This window comes from Amphiprion ocellaris, chromosome 8 (assembly GCF_022539595.1).
Source record: "Amphiprion ocellaris isolate individual 3 ecotype Okinawa chromosome 8, ASM2253959v1, whole genome shotgun sequence".
NCBI lineage: Eukaryota > Metazoa > Chordata > Actinopteri > Pomacentridae > Amphiprion > Amphiprion ocellaris.
The window spans coordinates 34,515,771-34,536,901 of NC_072773.1; the positions used below are offsets into that span (position 1 = coordinate 34,515,771).

The 21,131-nt window shown below is 39.6% G+C and overlaps 1 protein-coding gene across 2 annotated transcripts in view; it reads left to right on the forward strand.

The window, feature by feature from the left end:
• Window positions 1-3,943: 3,943 nt before the first annotated feature.
• Window positions 3,944-21,131, forward strand: part of cntn3a.1 (contactin 3a, tandem duplicate 1) — a 96,578-nt gene continuing 79,390 nt past the window's right edge. The window contains exons 1-2 of one of the 2 annotated variants that reach the window (XM_035946682.2): window positions 3,944-4,487; window positions 14,487-14,627. In XM_035946682.2, the coding sequence (XP_035802575.2) occupies window positions 14,573-14,627 (55 nt within the window). In that variant the 5' untranslated portion in view covers window positions 3,944-4,487; window positions 14,487-14,572. The remainder of the gene's footprint in view (window positions 4,488-14,486; window positions 14,628-21,131) is intronic. The other variant, XM_023266948.3, reaches the window with a different exon arrangement.

A 21,131-nucleotide genomic window follows, 5' to 3' on the forward strand; every position in this document is an offset into this window, starting at 1 on the left:
TTCTCTGCCAGAGTCTCATTTGTGGATTTCACCGGTGCTTTCACCAGTATTACCCCCAGATATGCCCCACAACAATGTGTTGCGGCTGTACATTCCTCCTGCAATGAGTAGGCGGTTAACAGACTAGCTGACAGATTGGAGACAGCTACCTGTCAAACAGCGGGCAAAAACAGCACAGATGTACAGGCATGTGTGTTTTTCCCTTCCACTGCAAAATACCTTGTACATTGGTGCTTATATGTCCTGACTTGTCCATCCAGCTTCTTAATTCAACTCTTGTCTTCTGAGCTTCAGCTCCCAGTCTGAAAAGTCAAGATGTGGATATCTGCCCAGCATCAGCTGCGATGTACTCGAGCTCCGCCGACAATCCTCTGCTGGAGAAAGTGAGTATAGCTAATGAATGAATGGCTGGATGTATAGATGTGTCCATCACACTTTCACTTGAAGATGAACAACCTCAGAAACGAGAATACTGCAACAAATGATGAAAGACATTTCATGGTTGATTAATTTTCTATAAGTATGTCTATTAGCAGGGCTGCACAGTAGATCGGTGGTTAGCACCGTCGCCTTGCAGCTAGCAGATCCCTGATTCGCATCCTGGCCTGGGCCTGGGATGTTTCTGTGTGAAGTTTTCCTGTTCTTAATGTGAAAGTGTGGGTTTTTTCTGGGTACTCCGGCTTCCTCCCGATAGACTGGGGACCTGTCCAGGGTCCTGAATCAGCTGGGATAGGCTCCAGCCACCCATGACCTTAATGAGGATTAAGCGGTGTGTATGGATGGATATCTATTAGCACTCATATTATAGGTGTACAAATGCCGTAAAAACTGTCCAAGATGGTGACTTTAAATTGCCTATATGGTTCAGTTATAGACAATAGGTTCCCAATTATCAATCAGTTCTTTAAAACAGTAAAAGAAGCTAGTCTTCACATCTGACAAGCTGTAGCAGACAATTTCTTGGATTAAAAAGTTACTCAAAATGATAGTAAAGTTTTACAATTAGTAACCAGTTGGCTGTTTTAATGCATTTAAGAATCCTCCTGCTCATCCACCTCACTTTATTTTGGCACGTCATCATCACACCTCAAGGTTAATTTCAGACTTTGCAGACACACCTGCCACATTTTGATGGTTAACACGTTACTCCTACACTTGTCCTTGGAAATGTTTTATGTCAGCCATAAAACGAGACAGAAAACAGAGCTTTTAGTGAAATTAGTTTTGGAATTATTCCTTTCTCCTGTACTATTCTCTTGCTCTCACCAGCAGCAATAAATGAGCTTGAAAATATGTACATACAGACCCAGTAGGATGTTCAGCCGACAAGCTCAATGTCACACAACCGTTCCTTTTCTCGTTTTGCGTATCAGCAACAGAGAATATCTTCACACCAGGCATATGTCTCGGGTTAAGTCTCACATCCTTCTGTCCCAAGAATAAACTCTGGCATGTTGTCTGCATTGCTGAGCTGCTGATTGAGATGCTGCCCTTCCTTCGTTTGATTCAAACTGAATGACATCCTGCAGAGACAAGGGCAGAGAGGACTGCCCTAACTCAGTCTATGCACGCCCTGGCTACCATCTGTCCCAGACGCTGTGTTCTTTCAGACAGTACAGACCCAGTATAAAAGCACCTTGTATCTCAATTACCTCCGAAGGTAAACTAGAGTTTCACAAAATGCAGGGTGACAAAATAAAGTAAAAACATTGTCTTATTATATAATATAAATAAAAGGTCATTTGGAACCAGAAATGTGTGAATAGCCAAAAAGCTACCCTCCTAATGAGCTTCTAAATATGTTCCATGCCATATTGCTTCTCCATGATGCACAATAGAAATATTATTATAAATAAAATAATAATTTTTTTTTAAGTTCAGGTGTGAGGTAGAGAAGTTAACCTGTCTGCAAAATTTTGGCTATATTGCATATTTTGACGATTTTTGGGGAAATTTACAAAGAAAATGCATCCTCTCCAGCAAGCAGATAAATCAGTGAGCTTTTATAGGTTAATGCAATGTTACCTTTCATTCAAAAAAACAAAAAAAGATTAAGTAAATGTGGTATGTGTTAAATAGCGACCCAAAATATGCAAAATATGTTTCCAAAGACTTCCATACAACAGTAGATCTAAAAGCAACATTACGTATGTACATGTATGACAGTATAACATGTACAAGTTAGTGAAAAATGTTTTTTTATTTAAGAATATTATTTCTGCATGTGCCCAGATACTCATGTAGCCGTGTGATACTTGTGCAGAGAATAATCTTTCCTTTTACTTGCTCTCCAAGAGATGGCCTTGAACATGCATGTCTTTCAGACTCCTGGCAGTGTTGACAAGTTGCTCATTTCAGCTCCTCATTTATTGCCTCAGGACAAACGTAATTCATGTATTTAAATTACATCTTCCAAACAACAATGAAAAGTTCCTTGTCACATAGGGATGATTGCATAGCACTATCTGCCCCAGTGGAGAGCAGAGGGAAATGAGAAAAACTGCATGAGGTGAAATTCAGTTAGTTTTTTCTTTTGGTAGAAATTATCACAGTAAAATGATAAGAAAATATCCCCCCAGTCTTGAGTATTAAAGAATTTATGAAATATTTGAGTCTGGCTGCAGATATTTGTGTTTAGGCTGGCTATAAGTGTTCCTCGGAGCTTTGATGTGCCATTATTAGCTGTGTGCATGAACGACTAAGGAATACTAAATGTTCATTCAGTAGTTTAATCCAAATATTCTTTTTTTTCCCCCTTTTGGCTTTCCGAAGGCTTAGCGGGGCATTCATTAATTTCTTCTGTAATTATCACTCTAGCATTGGCTCGAACAGAAGTAGATTCTCTTAAATCCCACTCAACACTATGAGTGGATTATGAGCCAGAGACCTAGTGCATATAACAAGTTCTGACTGTTTAATCTTTATGCACTGACAGTCTGTCCTGTGTTGTTTACTGCAAGCAATGATGAAAAACAAGTCCATGATCAACTGACAAAGATGCATTTATTACGGACACAACTCGGCTTCTTGTTGGGTTTGTTTGATTTTTGGTTTTCTTAAGCGACAGAACAGAAGTATTGGCATCATGAGGCTTTCATGGCATTACATCTGTTTTACTGTTTATACATCAACATGTGAGCAAAATGCACTCTGCTTGAATATTTACATTATGCTACTTCACTTCTTCTTTATATTTTACTGTTAACTCCATTACATGTAGTTGGTAGCTATAGTTACTTTGCAGATTTTCCTTCTCATGGGTACAGCTGATTACATCCTAGTCCTGCTATTGTGCATGTCAGCTGTGCACCTAAATGGGTTACTGGGACACTTACATGGTACAGTGCCATTTTTGACAAGACACATGTTGACTTCTGCATTTGTTAAAACTGACTTCATTCCAATTAGGTGAGCTGGTTCCAGGGTCCTGGTGTTGTTCACACCCGCTCACTGTCATAACTTGAGGACGCACAGAATGAGGTTAGAAATGGAATTTATGTCACCAGTGTTTCTGCAACATATTTGTCGAATATGAGTTTGGAGACACTTTAGGAGATTACATACAAAATATGTGCTCATTTTACCATACATGATGCGTAATTTTGTATAACTAGTAGCTAGAATTTGTTACCCTACTAACCTCAATGTCAAAAGGCTGCTTGTTCTTTAATGCATCAGTGATATAAAATATTAAAAGGCCACACATTAGGCAGTTCATTCTGCATGATTGGTGCATTTTTAGGGACAATATTCCAGTTATTCCATCAACGAAAATGAACCATATTTCATTTTAGTTTTTAATATCTTAATACCCAGGAAACAAAGACATCAGTAAAAAGGCTTAATGTGTTTATGACCCATCCATATGAGTTCTCCTATCACAGGACGATGTGTGGAACGTGGTGTGAACCTGCAGCAGAGGAACAGCCTCCTGAATCCACCTCCTGCGTCCCATGTGCCACTGCTGCCGAGCGCGCAAGCAGTTCCAGTCCTCCTCCTGTGGACGCGCAGGACTCTGGGACCGAAGTCCGATTCTAACCAGACCGTGAGCAGCTTCTGCTCCTAAAAATGAATGAAATCCACTCATACGGTGAAATATAAAGACTCTGGCACCGAGCACGTCCTCGTTAGATGCCACCGCTTCGTGTCTGGCTCCTACATCCGGCTGCCGGCGGTGCGCACAGGACCGCATGGGTAACCTATGAGAGCGTGTCGGGGACTGGAGTGAGGAGATCGGTGCTCTGTGCGACTACCGGGACTCTGAAAAGCCACGATGCTGAGAATGGAAAGCGTTTAGAGCAGCCTGCTTGAGTCGAGAAGAGAGTTTGGGGCCATTTCTACGAGAGCGACAACCGCACTTTGAAGACACCAACTTAACTGTCGCCGTCGTCTCGATGCTGCCGGACTGAAGGACTGAGGAGATGCGAGGTGGAACATGGATATACGAGAAGGGATGAACATCACTAAACACCACAGGAGATGTACAGGTAGAGAATTACACGCGTTTGCTTCATTCTGTGTCATGCGTAAACTCTAATATCCAATATTCCTCATATATTCCTGCTTATTTTCGGTCTGTGCCGCTGTAATCAGTGTACAACTTCCACTTCTGGGATCAAATTGAATTAGCCTGCTGTAAAGTAGTGTTAATAGCTGTTTCTTTTAAAAGAATATGCACATTTTAAAAAAATCTTTCGCATGTAATGGTAAAGGTTACGCACACATCTTCCATGCCCAGCTAGTATTTGAACATATCTCAACGCATGTTTGTGTCGGTGGCTCTATGGCCGGTTAGAAAAAAACAGGTTTGAAACCCTAGTTTTCCAGTTCCCAGCTGAGTTGCACAGTTTCTCATTAGAGATAATAACATTCTGTGCGTCCTCTAATTGCCATGACCACCGTTTTATAGCATGCAGCGCGAATGCACCTATCAATTCTTGCTCATTTAAAACCTCTGGCAGAACTCATTGTCCTCAGTGATCAACAGGGGGATTGGATTCAGTACAGACTCATCATCCCTTCCATTTTTTTCTTTGATTGCTCCGAGCTTGATTAGTTCACCATGTCTCAAGTCCTAAAGCGCCACTCTGCTGGAAACACTTCTTCTCATGAAATCAAGTGTCCATATGTTGGAGGGGCAGCCACCTTGCACACTGTGACTCTGCTGTTAGGTAAATTACAGATTCCTTCCTCTCTGTGGCATTATGTCTACACTGTTTGTCATTTTGAACCTTCTATCTACAGGGATGCCTCAGTGTTGTGAGCTCAGTGTTTTGTTTCATGTTGGCACCGTTCCAGCTGCATGTTACTGTTCCAGCCCAAAGCTATGGTTTAATTTCCCTCAGCTAAACTCTGCTCCGGAGCACAGTTCCTCCTCTTACCTTTTTGTATTCAAGTGGTTGGAAGAGTGGAGCTACTACATATCTCCTTGGGGAAGTGAGCTTATGGCTGGACACGTTTCTGATGATGTCACTGGCTCAGAAAGAGGAGGAGGAGGAGGATGATGAAGTTCATTGTACCCTCACTGTTCGGAGCAGCCTGGTCTGCATGAGGAGGGGAAAACCTGTGCAAAGAGGGAAGAAGGTTGATGCAGGAAGGAAATTACTGGGAGGGGTTGTGAGTTTTTGCAGTTTCGCCACATGGTTGTGTTAAAAATCGCTTTAATTCTTGTGTTTCTGCTGTTCTTCCTTCTGTACTATATGAGCAAATACAGAAGTTTTACCTACAAAACTACAGCACTGCAAAAACAAATCCATGTGGAGAACATGCTTCTCTTTTGCTTTGAAATGTTTTAAACTGACAGTGCGGATTTGTCCTAATCATAGTATAGATCATTTCCAATTTACCACATGTTGTTTTTCTGTATTTCTCCATAAATCAGGCATCTACACAAATTTTTTATTTTTACATCTACAGTAAATGAATTGGACTAAGTGCAAATGAACTAATGCTCCGTTTTCTTTTTGGATGTTGAACCCCACAAAGTGCAGAGACATATATTTCCTTAATAAGATAAGATAAAACTTTATTTACCCGAAGGATACTCTTGGCCAGACACAGAAAATCAAATGACGTAACGTTAGAAATGCAGTGGCTATAAAGTAGAAAGCAATAGGATATAAGTACGATATATCACTTCAATAAAATAAACAAGCAAAATAAGGATAGAACAGAACAGCAAAAAGTAGTACTGGCAGTTATGCTATGTTTGTTTTGCAGCTGTGTTGGAATTGCATGTTAATTTTCAATGTGCACTGAGTATGTATGGAGAAATGAGGCAAAAATTTGCTGCCTTAGACTTAAAAATGGCCACACAATAGGAATCTGTCACATTTGGGATGTCATGGTGATGGATACTAGCTGGATTTCTTCAGGAACATCTCAGGAAATTAAGAAAAAGTAAATAAACACAGAGGAGAAACATTTCTTTCACTTTTATATTGAAAGTAACATCCTCTCCAAAAGGAAACGCGTTAACTTTTTATGTATTAACTGCCCAAACAATGCAGTGTCAGCGTCAGACCATTTATATATTCTATTTGCTTTTGAATTGTTCTTACCTTACTGTACATTTCCTTTCGTATTATCAGTTGGCTTCCAGTTTAGACGCATTAAGCCACAGTGCTTACAGACACTTAAGGTTTTCTGTCTAAAAGGTTCTTTCATTCCTCACAGTAATAACAGCTTTGCTTTCTCCTCGTTCGTGGGCTTAAAATTGCCTCCCATGATAACTGCTGAGTTCGAGGAAAGTGTTTCACCAAGACCTAAATCAGTGTATTTAGGGAACTATTAATCGGCGGGCTCTTAAATCCTAATGGGATCCTTAATTAGCACTTTTATAAAGGTAGTTGCACTGGAATTTTCAACTACTTGTGCCTAAAAAAAGCATTTGTTCAGAGCTAGCTTCAGCTGCAAGATGGGACGAGCCAAGTTTACTTGCTGGGCGTCATTCAAAGTGCTTCAGAGGAGATATTTAGGTAATAAAAAGACAAAGAGACAGTATTGCAGGTGCCTAATCAGATGAATTAATATCTAGGCCACTCCAGTCTCCTCGCCACAGCCATTTACACTCTCACTGACTTCTTTTAGAGCATTTACAACGAGCACATTGCTTGAAGTTTACCCGTGGAATCAGTAATTCTGAAATAAAGTGGTTGTGCAGAAATTTTCGAGCTGAAATTTGATTCATAGCTCCATAATGGTGTGTAAATTATTTCCATATCCTGGCTCATTATGTTAAAACTTGAGCTTGGAGCATCCATGCAAGCAGGAAGAACCTTTCAACGTGCTCAGTTGCTCTTGTCGCAGGGGAGATTGAGCGCTTTGGTGGAGTGCTCCTGGTGCGGTCTGGAGAAATGAAGAAGCTGGCGTGTGTTATGTCATGCCTGCGGCTTGTGTGCTTAGATCAAAACACCATTAGTCTCTTTGTCTTGTGCCACTATTTGAGGTAGAATCTTGGCTGGGGAATGCGTTGGCTCTTCCTTGACTCCCGCGGTGTTCCATTTGTGAGAAGAGGGAACGGGAAAAAATTAAAAAAGAAAATAAAAATCATGTTGGCATGCATAAATTATTAAGCTCAAGAAAGTTTGGAGCTCATTGATTATAAGCTTGTAGATGCTCCAAGTGGCCAAAAGAAGTTAAGATTTGTTGGTTTGCTGTTGCGTTTACAGTCAGTTCAAGAAGAAGGAAGCAGCCTCAAAGTATTTTTTTGAAAGTGCAGCCAGATTTTTCATGTTAAAACAGACAGGAGGCCACATAGACAGACATGGCAGCTACATTATACGTGTCAGTCTGCAAAAACCCTTTAAAACCAGGAGTTTAGTTTGATCACTGAAGGAATTTCCTGCAAAAACACGTGTATGTACAGTGCAGTGTAGGGTATAGAGTGCATACAGCGTGGCTTAATAATTGAATATTCAGTGGAAAAGAGCTTATAACTGGAAAATACATACGGCATGATTAGGACTTCATTATGGCTGCCACTCCTCCACGGATTTGCTCAGTAAATCTTTGATTCATGTGTGCGGTGAATCAAAGTACGCAGCATTAGGAGGAAAATTTCACATTTCCTGGTAGTCTCAACGCGAGCATCACCAGTAAAATAAATTTTAAATGACTGGAGGCACTCAGAGCTGTGAGATGAGCCGCACGTGCAGGAGAAACAGCGATCTGACTGGTTTCTGCAGATCAAGTGAAGTCACAGCTCAGGTGATTAAAGATGCAGCATTGTATGCTATTTTTCCTGGTCTTGTCTCGTTCCTGCAGAGTGTGTGGAGTCTGGGCCTCATTCATGATTCAGAGCTCGAGGGCCGGGCTGGGAGGGTGTGAGTGTGTGTGGGATGCTTTTTAGTGTAAATTTTATCTTCATCTGGACTCTCCAACCAAACGGAGACCCGGAGTACCCGTCTATTAATACATTTTTGAGCCCTGAAAAATTGATGGCAGCTGAAAGATTGAATGTAGCGGAGAGGGTCGAATCAGCTGCCATCCCTGTCAGCCTCTGTGACTCACTGAACTACAATCTGTGGTTTATCAACTCCAGCTGGTGCTGTTGGAGAACAAGAGGTGTCACTTTGACGAGGCACAAAATTTTGGAGGAGTGCTTTGTCTCTGCGAATCTGAAGCTTTCCTGGAAACAGCTGCATTTCCTCAAAAGTCAAATACAATGAAAGACTCCGTTTTACATCCAAGATTGTCAAGGATTCCCTGTGACGTCTAAGAAGATTAGAAGATTAGCTGATAGATAGAAAATGAATGAGGAGTTAATTTGAGTGTTTGCTGGAGTAATTTTTTTTGGTTATATTTGGTGGTTGTAGCTCCTCAAGGGAGAATTTTAGCTGTTTTGCTTTATCATATAAGACATTTAAAGGTGTCTTCTGTTGAAAATCTATTTTTTTTGTTGTTAGCATGTCCATTTTGTGTTTTTTTTATATGCTGGAAGACACATTGTGGGTAAAATATAGAGCATTATAGTTTCAAAACTGCAGTACAATCGTCCCTTGCCATATCGCGGTTCACTTTTCGCGGTCTCAATGTATCGCAGATTTTTACATTGTGCATAAATAATTTTGTATCACAGATTTTTTGCTATATCGTGGGATTTTGTACATAGGTATTATTATATATTTATTATTTTAATTATTTTTGAGGTAATAGAAGCACTTTCTAGCCTAAACATTGAAAACAATATAAAAAAATTTGAAAATAAGATTAAATTAATTACAACATATTAAAAGAATATTAAATGGAATTAAATGCGTAGCGTACAGCGCAGGGCTCTGATTGGCTCAGTGACTGTCGCATCAGTCTCCTCTGTCTCCCGGCTATAGCAGCGTTCAGCATCTGGCCTTGTCCATTTCACATCAACGTCTGATCACTGCGCAGTGTTGCTCTGCAGTGTTTGTTTTTTGTGAAATTTTAGGAAAAAAATTAGTTTCTTTCAAGCCCTATGATGTCGATCAAACATTCTGTGCCTTCTAAGACTTCTGGCACCCAACCCAAGCCCCAGAGGAAGATGCTTTCCATCGCAGAAAAGAGTGTGGGGACCTTACAATATATATAAAAAATAAAACAAATATAAGGTTGACTACTTGGCGGATTTTCGTCTATTCTGGAACCTAACCCCATCAGACGAGGGACCACTGTATACTAGGGATGTCAGATATTGGCTTTTTTTGCCAAAATCCGATTTGTCGATATTGTCCAACACTCAACTGACGATTGCGATATTAACCAAAACCTATATATGTGGGCTAGTTAACTAATTTTAGGTAACATCACATCTCTCCTGTCGTGGAATTAGCACATCATGCCTAATTTTATTGTGATTCCCCATTGGATACATTCTCAAATGCAACAAGGCTTTCCAAACGTAAACACTGTCTGTGCAAAATAAGAAAACTACTTCAACTTAAGTTATGGAAAAATGCCTTTTTTTTTTATTGTCTCAAGCAACAGTTCTCCATGCCTCCCTCTATGAGTCTGGTAAATGCCGGCGAAATCCAGATATTATTTTATCGGTTTTTATGATAGGCAAAAAAAAAAGGATAACGATATTGACCGATATTACATTTTTATGCCAATATCTGGCCAATAATATCGGTGGGCTGATATTATCAGACACCACTACTGTATACCGATTATAGTCTCCAAAACACACATTCAGGCTTTCGGGGTTTCATATGTTACTAAAGGAACCAAACCAATCAACTTATGGGTCAAATTTTAGTATCACCTTTCTTATTCAGAATCAGTTTCTGGTTCAGACATGACTAGTATAACTGAATCACTCCAGTATTGCAAAGGTAGTTTCATAGAGAAAGAGGCAAAAATGTCACAGAGCTGCACATTCTAAAGAAGGCAAAGGTAGAAATATGTTATGTGAGCCATTTTAAGGAAGAAAGGGCTTTATTTCTTGGCAAAAACACTTTGAAATATGTAACCTTTGATACAGAGAGCTGGGTTTTCTTCGGCTTAATTAATGATTAAAGTGAGACTGTTGGTTGGACAAAACAAGCTTGAGATCACCTTGAGTTCTTGGAAAGTTTAATTAGCGTTTCTGACTGTTTTCTGCTGTTTCATAGACTCAGAGTTTAATGGAGTCATTAAATAATTTATCAACAGAAAATCAATCTAACAATTTCAACCCTAGAATGACATACATTTGTGACACACAGTGCAAGCTGTGTGGAATAAGAAAGTGACGATGAATACAATCTCCTGAAATGCAAACAACATAAGGTGAAGTCTTACTGAAACTTAACAGAATCAGAATTAGAAACAGCTTCATTGGCCAAGTACGTGGACACATGCAACAAATTGGACTCAGTTTTTATCTGTGCTGTCAAAGTATTTCTATAAAAATCACACATGCTGTCAAACAAGGGCAGCAGGTTAAAGGAAGAAAAGTGGGCGGGTGGGTGTTATTAATGCTTGTTTCATATGTTTTAAATTCAACATCTATATATATTTATATGAATGTAAGTAAATATAACAGAGAAAAGCAATAAAATAACTTTAGCTTTAATTTACCACTGAAGTAATATTAAATAATCTCCCCATGAAATATGCAGTAAAATAGATATTTTTATTTATTATTATATTGATAACGTCACATTTGGGCAATTAATACTTTTTAAAAGAATATTTAATTCAAATTTTACCCGGATGACACCTTGAGCTGCACCTGACATTTAGCAGCTCTGCTCTCATTATCATGACTTCCTCCTAATTAAAATGATTTGATCCACCAACATCAATCACCGATGCTCTGGCACTCTTTTAGTGAACTAATGTCAAAGTATTTGAGTTTGGCAGATCCCGTGTAGATTTTCTCTAGAAATTGACAAGTTCGTGTCAGTTCTTCAGCTCAAACATCAGTATCATGCACAGGAATGCGAGGCACTCAACATGGAGAATGGTACAGGTCAATATATAATTGAGGAACTTTTGAAGTCCATCTTGCATACATTTTTATTAAAAGTAAAAAAGCGGATGTTTTTATGCTCATTATGATCATGTCTTTACAAATTCCATAGTTATTATGAAAACAATCACTTATTAATAAAAAATGACTGGATATCACTAAAATGTCAACTAAATAACCGTCCCAATTTAACAACAACCACCTTCTAATTAGCTAAACAATAATAAAATGAGCTTATTCAAAAATTGTTTTGATTGTGTTCTTTTTATTAAGTTGAGACAATCATGACAGATATTTCTCTTTTGGCAATATATCAAATGTTATATATAAAATAACAAATTGTATCTGTGTCCCAGAAATCACTTTCCACTAAGTTCCCCATTACAAAAACAATTCCAGATCACATGACCTGCTCCACATGATGTCATTTCCTCCTGAAGAAAAGACTGGCCAGACTCCAAGGCTTTCTGAGTTATTTAATATAAAGTAGTGTGTGAGTCAAGTGTCAACAGGTTTACTACAGTATCTTTATAAATAACTTTCAATTTCAATTTTACTCAATTTTATATATATATATATATATATATAATATTTACAAGAATCTTTCTGTAAAAATGCCATGTGGTGTTTGGTTATCGGTGGTCATGTTGATTTTAGGCCTGAAAACAGCAAAAATGTCAACTATGATATAAAAAGTCCCACAATTATATATTGACCCATATATGCATGTTGTGCATCACTGTGCTGGAGCTAAAAATCTAAATATATGTTACTTACTGTGTTCAGCCTGTGTGTTTTCTTCTCTTTTTATGTCATCTGCAGCATAAAATGATTGTGTTACGTTTAAATGCAGCTGACTGTGCAAATTGGGAGAGGAAATGTTCAGGCCGGGACTGTCATTCCAGCCTTGATCATATTCCATTTTTCAACCATTGGCTTTTTTTCCGAGACATGAAAGAGGTTGGAACTTGAAAGGAGAAGTTTGAAAGCCTTCCCTATCATTAACTTTCATCTCATACAGCAAACAAATGAGGGAATCAATTTGCGATGAAGCTATGTCATTGGCCTTGTCACTACCACTTAAGGTCACAAGGGTAATTAATGTGTACTGACGAGGAAGTCAGAGTCTGCCGCGGACACTCTCCGACTCCCCATCATCTTAGCGCTGAGCTTGTTTTGGATCAAAAGGCTTGCTTTAACCCTCCCACCAAACCCCCCCACTATCCCTGTTGTCTGATGTCTCGTCTCTCTGGGCCTCGCGGAGTAATAGAGATCAAGAGATTGCTGTTAGAGGCCAACAGATACCAGCTTTTATGAATGGGGAGTCCCGATAGTTCACACATTCCGGTGGTGTTCTCTTGTGTTGCTATCAAGGCGAGATAAATTAATTTTAGGTGACCAGACTGTAAAACATTTACATGGCTGACAAAACAATTTGGGGAATGGAGTTTGAAAAGGTGAAGCGTCTGTCCCAAGTGTGAGTGTCAAATTTGCAGTGACAATTCAATCTGCAGCCTGAGGTGACACATGTATTTATTTCAGTAGTCAAAATAAAAACGGGACAGTTCACCTAAATTAGTGCGCATATAGAAGCTGGAAGTTGCCGTACAAACATCGACGAAAACACGGCACAAGTGCAGAGTTGAAAAAGAAAGTTTTGCAGGATTTCAAGGCGCTTGTTTTTGCTAATAAAGACATTGTGTGTACTAATTTATTCACCGCATCGCTCACAATTATTCCCTCAAAGGAGGAGCATTCCAAAAATATCCAAGAGCAACACGGAGGGATTTGAAGTCTCTCTGTTTCATTATTAAAAGCCAACATTTACTTGTGACATTTGCATCCTAATAACTGCAAGATAAGTAGGAACTAAGATGACACTCTAAACCCAATCTCCATAATGAGATTTATAGGGAAGAAGTGTTGGCTTTAATGGTTTCGTACACGCAGAAAGAAGAGCAGTTTAGGGAAACATGTCAGGGCCGCCGCTGATATATTCACATAAGCATCAGTATGCTCCGTCATGTCTTTCAGCCGGGCCAAGATAGGAGGCGTGCAGATAACTGAGAAAGTATGAAAGTGTAATCTCTCAGTTGTCTCTGCTTTCTTGCCACTTGCCTCTTGATAGACTGTACTGTTCTGATTAATTTTTGCCCCTCATTTATTTCGGCGTGCTGATGCCGTGTAGTCGGAGGAAGCCGTACCATCAGTCAATTAAATGTACCAGGGAGACTCATTTTGAGCAAAGACAATGGCTAATTTCCTCCCGTCATCCTTTTCTCCCACCATAACCAGCCTCCATAACCAAACATTTATCTGCTGCCTTATCAGAAGGGATGGTATCTACCGACATGTCGCTGGGCGTTAAGAGTATTTAGACAAATAAATACATCAGTGTTTATCAGGCTGACAGGAGGGTGTAGCTGTCGTCATCGTTTCACAACTTTTTTTTTTGGGAGCTCATTTGAGTCGAAGGCGAGATAAATTACAGTTTAGTCCTTGAGAAAATCAATTGCGAGTCTCCCGGGGGACCGAAAATGGTTTTGCGCTGCGTACAGTCAGCTCTTTATGTCAGAAATACATAATCCCTCCAGCTCATACGAATCCAAGGAGCCAGGACAGTGCTTTATTACATGCTAGGGATGTGTCTGACAACCTGCTTGCTTTTTTTGTTTTGTCTCAGCAGGTTCGATTACAAGCAGGCAATCCCTTTATGTTTCTCTTGCAGGCATGATCCCTATTATGCAATATTAAGCACACTTAAGCAAACTCTGCGGAAGTGTTTTTTGAGCTCATGGGATCTGCAGCACAGAATAGAGCCTCTATTAAATGTCACCTAGACCTGTTTAGAAAGATTAAATGCTAATAGCAAAGATATTTTTGGTTTTGGGGACATTATTGATGTTTCTTTTGCCGTCTTTTAGTGTGTTTTATATGCCGTTGCCTCACAACCGTGGACAGTTATTGTCCTTGTGAAGTCTGTCTGACTGATGAGATCAGTGACCAGCGTTTTCTGAATGCTTAATGGCTTCCTCCATCCTTTTCTTTTTTTATTTGACAGAACAGTAAAAGTGCTGGAGAGGACAAAGCCAGGATTCTACACACCTGTGATTGGACGTGAGCTCGTATTGACCCAAGACCATTAAAATGGAGTTGCTATGGAAACTTATACTGCTCCTGTCATTGGTGGAGTGTCTGGCAGGTAAGCCTCCTAAATATTCACTTTTTCATGTTGTTGTATGTGGCCTGTGAATTGTTATTTATAGATTTTCTTCTTGGCGTTTAGAACAGATGGCGCTTGAAAGTCAAATGGCAAAATAAAAAAGGTTTTATGGCCAAAGAGCACCTACCAATTTTACAAATGCTTTACATTGTTGTCTTTTCATTGGCAGCTCAAGGCAGCAAATCAACATTCCTTCAGTTGTGCATAGCAACTATCTGTTTTTTTTTTTTTTTTTCCCCAGGCAGTGAATATTGTTGGAAAAAGAATAAGCCCAGGTTTCCATCTCTGAATGACAGCTCCTATCTAGCAGCTGAATGTGCAGTCATTCATTCTAAAGAGCGCCTCAATTGTTACCCTAATTGAGATTGCAGTGGTAGTAGTACAGAAGTCTCGTCATTGATCTCGCTTTTTAATGAGAGATCTAATTTTCCTCCAAAATGTTCAGGGTCAAATGCTAGTTCTCTTCAGAATGTCAGAGTCTGAAGCTGAGAAGGAGATGAATCAGGGCTTTGTTGCTTGAGCACAGTATCTTGAGGAATGAGTAATCTTTCATGTTGCCTCGCTCAAAATCAGCAGCCCCTCCTCACAGCTGGGACCTAAAATAATTAGTGTGCGTCAGTAACTGTGTGGATTTGTTTGTGGGCATGCGTCTTTTTTTTTTTTTTTTTTTTAAAGCAAAACAGCATGTCGGAACCTAAATTTGCCTACATGGCAATTAGAATCACTTATCACTAAATCCAATACACATCAGCGGATGTCTAATGAGGCTTTCCTCAGGGAACTGTGGCTCACTCTGGGATTAAGATCTACACCACAATTTTGGATCACTTATTATGTCCTACTTAAATATTCTCTTAAGCACAGACGGCTGAATGCTTTAGACGTCGATGGGAATCCTGCCACGAACCTGACGGAGTTTTGATGTCAGACAAAACCTCTTCAAGGAGACAATTCAAGTCTGCAGTCTGTGCAGCCACAGAATTTACTCTTTACGATCACAAGCTGCAGAAACCACATTCAGAGTTATCTATTCAAAGCAATTTAGTACTTAACAATGGAGCAGAGGGCAAATCGTTTGTGAAAAGTATTGTGTTGCACAGCCCTTGCCTCACTCTTGAGACTCACAGTTGGTAACAGAGTAACTGAGCATTAATATTCAGTGTGGGACCACATTACATATGCTCTGCTTACAAGACGAGTATGGCACAATATAACTACAGACCTCTGCGTTCTACGAAAGGCTCGTTTTAGTATGCAGACGTGCCATGCTGGGTAGAGAACACGCACAGTGTGAGGAGTTGTTTCTTGGTAGGTTATTTATCCAGACTCTGAAGTGTTGTTGTTTTTTTTTTTTTTTTTTTTAAAAAAAAACAGTAGGCATCAGCTGTGTGGGAGAGCAGTGGGGCCAAGGGGATGTCATTCCCACTGTGAGTTCATGTAAAGTTAACCACCTCTCTTCCCCGTTCCTCTCCGAGGGTCTGTGCGGCCCGAGGCAGGGGCGTGGACTTTATGTGGAAATGAGTGAAGTAAGAGGGAGAGCTGAGAGGTCAGGGTGGATGTGGTTGTGCCCTCACAGATACAGCTAACCTTCACACAGCGAGCCTCTTCCACCACTGGATCAGCGGTCTTAAACTGTGGTTTCATCATAGGGTTTGGTTGATAGATCGCAAAGGTGTGCTGCCGAGAACGTAAAAGTAACTCGCTGTATGTAAGGGCTTCAAAGAGAGGACTGAATTTCTGTTTAATTAACACACTGCATTATTCTAAAACATTCCAGTGAATCAAAGCGGTAATATAAAGCAATGTGTCATTAGGAAAACAGAAAAATGGTCTCAGGAAGGGAAATAAAGACGCAATTGTGATGCTTGTTCTTTATATCCCCTCTTATTACACAAACCACTTGCCAAAAAACATAAATTGTTAGATGCAGAACATTGATTCACTTTACCACAAGCTCAATGAATTTACAAGCGTTTGCCTAAAAAATAATTGGCAGAGTGGAATCACAGAAACATCTGTAGTTGGCATTGAAGGGCTACAATTTAAGCTGCGATGGAAGCAGGAATGTAAACACGTTCAGAAGGACTGCTGTTAAGCCTCTAACCAGCAATCAAATGTGTTTTTTTTTTTTTGTTCCCTCACAGAATAAATAAGAATTAACTTTGGGGGGAAATATTTTCCGTGATTCCTTAAGTGGGTGTCTGCAGCCTCAGAGAAGTGATGCATTTTAAGTCAAGGTCTTGATGTTTATTTTGCATGAAAAGTCGAGGAAAATCTCAAGGATGTGTTGAAAGTGGAGTGATGTGATTAGATGTTTGGTGCTCAGAAATCGTTTACCTCAGACTGTGTTTATTTCAGGCCAATCAGAAATAAGTAATCAACAAAGCAGAGTTGAGTTTTCATTGTGTGCTGCTGAAGTGGCTCCACGCAGCAGTTGTGTCACCATGGAAGAAAATCAAAATAAGGCTTGTGCGACTGTAACCAATAGCCTTAAAGGTTAGATTTCCATTTTATGTCTTAATCCAGGTGTTATTTTGTTATTGTTATTCATCCTTCTGTCTTTATTGGTGTTGAAGACATCTGTGAAAATGCAGCTCAAGTTAAAATAAGGCTTTAAGAAGTCTTTTTTTTTAATCAAATGAAGTATCTTCCAATATCTTCTTTTATTAACAAAGATGGTGTTTCCTTAGTAAGCTGCAGGGAGATATGGTGTGAAAAAGAGTAGATTTTGTAATAAAAAGTCTACTTTGGAATAAATTTATTTGATCTGATTAATTGTAGCTGCTTAACTTTGGTAAAACTAAAGTTAATTTAAAAAAAAGCACTGTGCATTTCATCCCTTCTCCCTTAGTTTGACACTTAAAAGCAGATCTCTTCACAGACGGAATGAACAAGAGAAATTATTACAGTGACCAAAAGCTGTTTTAATCTCTTCTGGAAGTACAGTTTTGAGACAGACTTTAAAAATGTGAACCCATCCTTAATTATAACAGAGACAGCAGTCGCCCTAAATAAAGCAGAAAGCTTATAATTTCATCCACACCTCTGTTCTCTTAAATCAGGCTCAGTGATGCTAAATGACCAGCTTCTTATGGCCAGCATCATAATCTGCTCTACTTTGCTCTGCATCCCCGTTTATGCATCCCAGAGATGAGTTGAGTTTCAAATATTGACTTGTCTCATTGATTCATCTGAACATGGCAAAGCCTTTTAGGAATCCTGAAGCAAGAATTTTATTGTAGCTTTGAAGGTTTGTGTATGTGAAGACGGGGGACTGTTCCCCTGTGAATCTACCTCCCGTAGCTGGCTGTGTTTTTTTTATTTTTGCTTCATGCCGGAATGAAAAATCATCCAATTTAATGGCCTTTGCATTCACAGTGTAGCTGTGGTGGTAGTTCATCTGAACTGTCTTGTTTCTTGTAAATACATCGGCATCAATTAAACAGCGATGTAAATGTGTGACGGGAAACTTGGACCCCTTAGAGCTTCCAATGCTGTGTAGAAAGTACCAGCCTTTCAACTTTAGCGTTCATTAATGGGAACATTTTGTTTATATTGTCTCACACAGAAGCCAAGATTTAGCAGGTAACACCAGACTGATAATCAGCAGAAAATATGGATCTTTCACCACCAATTTCTTGTCACACATACAGTAGTTTAATTAGCAAGTCCTGGTGACTAAGAAAAGTACTATATTTTGATTCTGTTACACACATTATTAACACTGTTTATGAGATTTACGGTGCAGGCAGTAAAGAATATTTACTAAGAAAAGAAATCCACACTAATTCTGAGTGATTTGGTGAAAATTGAGTGTCGCACAAGTTGGCCGACATGAAGCTTCAGCACTGCTGGCCAGATAATGTATATCTTCAATTTGAACAAACAACATTTTTTGAAGTAACCGTTCAGCCCTTCTACATAAATCGTCAAAAATGTAAACCAGTAATTGTCGGATCCGTACGTCTTTAAGTACCTGTGATTAGAAACCTAATGGTAAAGCTTTAAACCATGATAAATGTTTCCATTAGTGCACATCATGGCATCTGCTGAGTGACAAATAGCCTTCTAACCAATGCTGAGGAGGCAAAGGTGCTGATATTACTACAATTACATGATAAATGGTCTTCTCACAAGCAGTATGTTCCTGGGTTTATGTAGACATTTAATATAGAATAGAACAACAGTGAAAAAATGGCTTTAATTTGCTATTCTCTGACATAAGGACCTAATCAATTCTGTGTTTCCCCAAGTGAACCTGACGTTGGATACCCCTGATATGAGGGCTGTTATTGCATTTCAGATGCCCTACCTGTGATTAGCTGGAGAACGGTGTGATATTGGTGGGATATTGGGTGGGAATGTGACACATTCTTCTCTTCTCAGTCGCTGAAAATGTAATTAACTTAATTAGCCAGTCTGTATTACAGTACAGTAGACGCTGGCTGATAGTCACAGCAGCCAAGAATGGTGTGGTGCATTTTTTATTAGTTTGGTTATTTCTTTTTTAAGCTGCTTTCTACATCTTCAGAGAGAATGTTGCCGTCTTCTTTCACAATTTTTTAATTATCAAGTGTTTTATTATTCACAATCAAGTGTTTCTGTTTATCAAGGACGCTAAAAATCTACTCGGACGTATTTCTCAAGCATGTAGACGAGATGTGATCACACCTCCACTTTGCCCCGAGACATCCCAAATCTTCCATCTGCTCTGGAGTAACATTTGCTGCCCCCTGAATGAGAGACCTTAAAGGTGCACCTTATCGGCCTGGACAGAGGGGGAAGATGCTTTCAAAAGCAAGATTGGCTTTTTTTTATTTGATGCATAAAACCCTGAGCTGAAACGAATGGATTTGGGGCCTCACAAACGACCAATACCTCCCCCACAGCCGACTCCCCGTGTGCCTGTTTATTCATGCTGAGGTAAGCTGGAGGAATTCATTTGCTGTCAGCTAGTATTGAATTTGAGATTAGTTTTTATTTCAGCCTCTAAAACAGCTCCCTCTGCCTTCCACTTGTACCGCGATGCTGAGTATTGTGTTGTCGGAGGGAGCCTTAGAAAACATGCGCATATCACCATCTGGCAGCAGGTGACAGATATGAGGCGAGGCGGCCTGTTTTTTTTTTTTTAAACACCCTTTCATAATGACCTCCGTCTCTGCCCGCGGCATTGTGCCGTCAGCTTCCTGTTAGGATTCTGGATCAGTGCACTTCTCTGATAGAGAGCGTTCATCACTTTGCTTGGTGCTGGACCCGTTGTCGGATGACACTGGTCTCAACATGAATTCTTGATTCCTCTCCATATTGTGAAAATGGTAGCTACTCATGAAGCAGAGCGCCAGAGTTAAAATTTAAACTTCCCCTATTGGCCAGATGTCCCTCCAGTGTGCATACATTGTCTTTATGAGGCACCAGAATTTCTTGGGAAAGAGAAACTTCTGAAATTCTTGGGCCTGTTGATTTCAAACTGGTGTATGGGTGTAGCGTCTCCATGTTTGATTACCAGAAAGCAAACCTCAAATTATTCTACATCCCCCACTGCATCTTACTTTCATTCCCGTTAGGGCAACGTAACAGTTTCAGAGAGTTTGCATCAGTTTGAACCGAGCCCCTAGGCACAGCCCTCGGAGCTCAATCCTTTCTCATTATTCACTCTCTTTTTTTCTTTCTTTTTTTTTCACCCTTATAATAACAGTTGCCATGGCGCCGTCAAAGATCAGGTCAGTTTAGCAGCACCGTACCTGAGCCTACGCACCGCAGCCAAATATCCGTGTCGATTAATTCCCCATTACACGTGTATTACGTTAGATTTATGCACTGCAGTCCACTTAGGGGTTGATAAAAGGTGTAATACACTTGTGTAAAAGCATTTTTTAGCCTTTACCCTCACTGTGGTTACAGTAAGGGTAATTCCACTTCTTCTGTTGAGTGGTTGCTTGTGATTTAAGTGATAAGTATGCGGTCCAGCACATTAAAAAGCACCGTGAATCACTCACTGTGCTCAAATGTGTACATTCTTGATCAAGAGGTCATGGAAATAAGATGAGTAGAAGCTAGGGGTGTTATTTTTTTCTCACTCCAGTTTGTCCACTCCTAATATGAGTCTTTAATATATTAAAAAAAACGGCTGCATTCAACAAACTTAAATAACAAAGCGGTTAATTATGAGAATAGCAATGAAAATTATATTAACCAATACTTTATGCAATATAATAACCTTTATTGCAGTGATCACCTCACTCACAGGGTGCATTAACATTTACATATACACAGTCCAATGTAAGTACAAATATATGAATGAATGTCTTGGCTTTATTGACTGTAAGTGTTTTTTATTTAGCATCATCAGGTTTTTCTTCATTATTCTCTGTGGTAATCTGTCGCATACATAATTAATGAACTGTATACTATGTAACAGTAAAATACAAACTCTGAATTGCAGTGCATGCAGGATTACTTGTATAGTAGGAGAAAAATATCTAC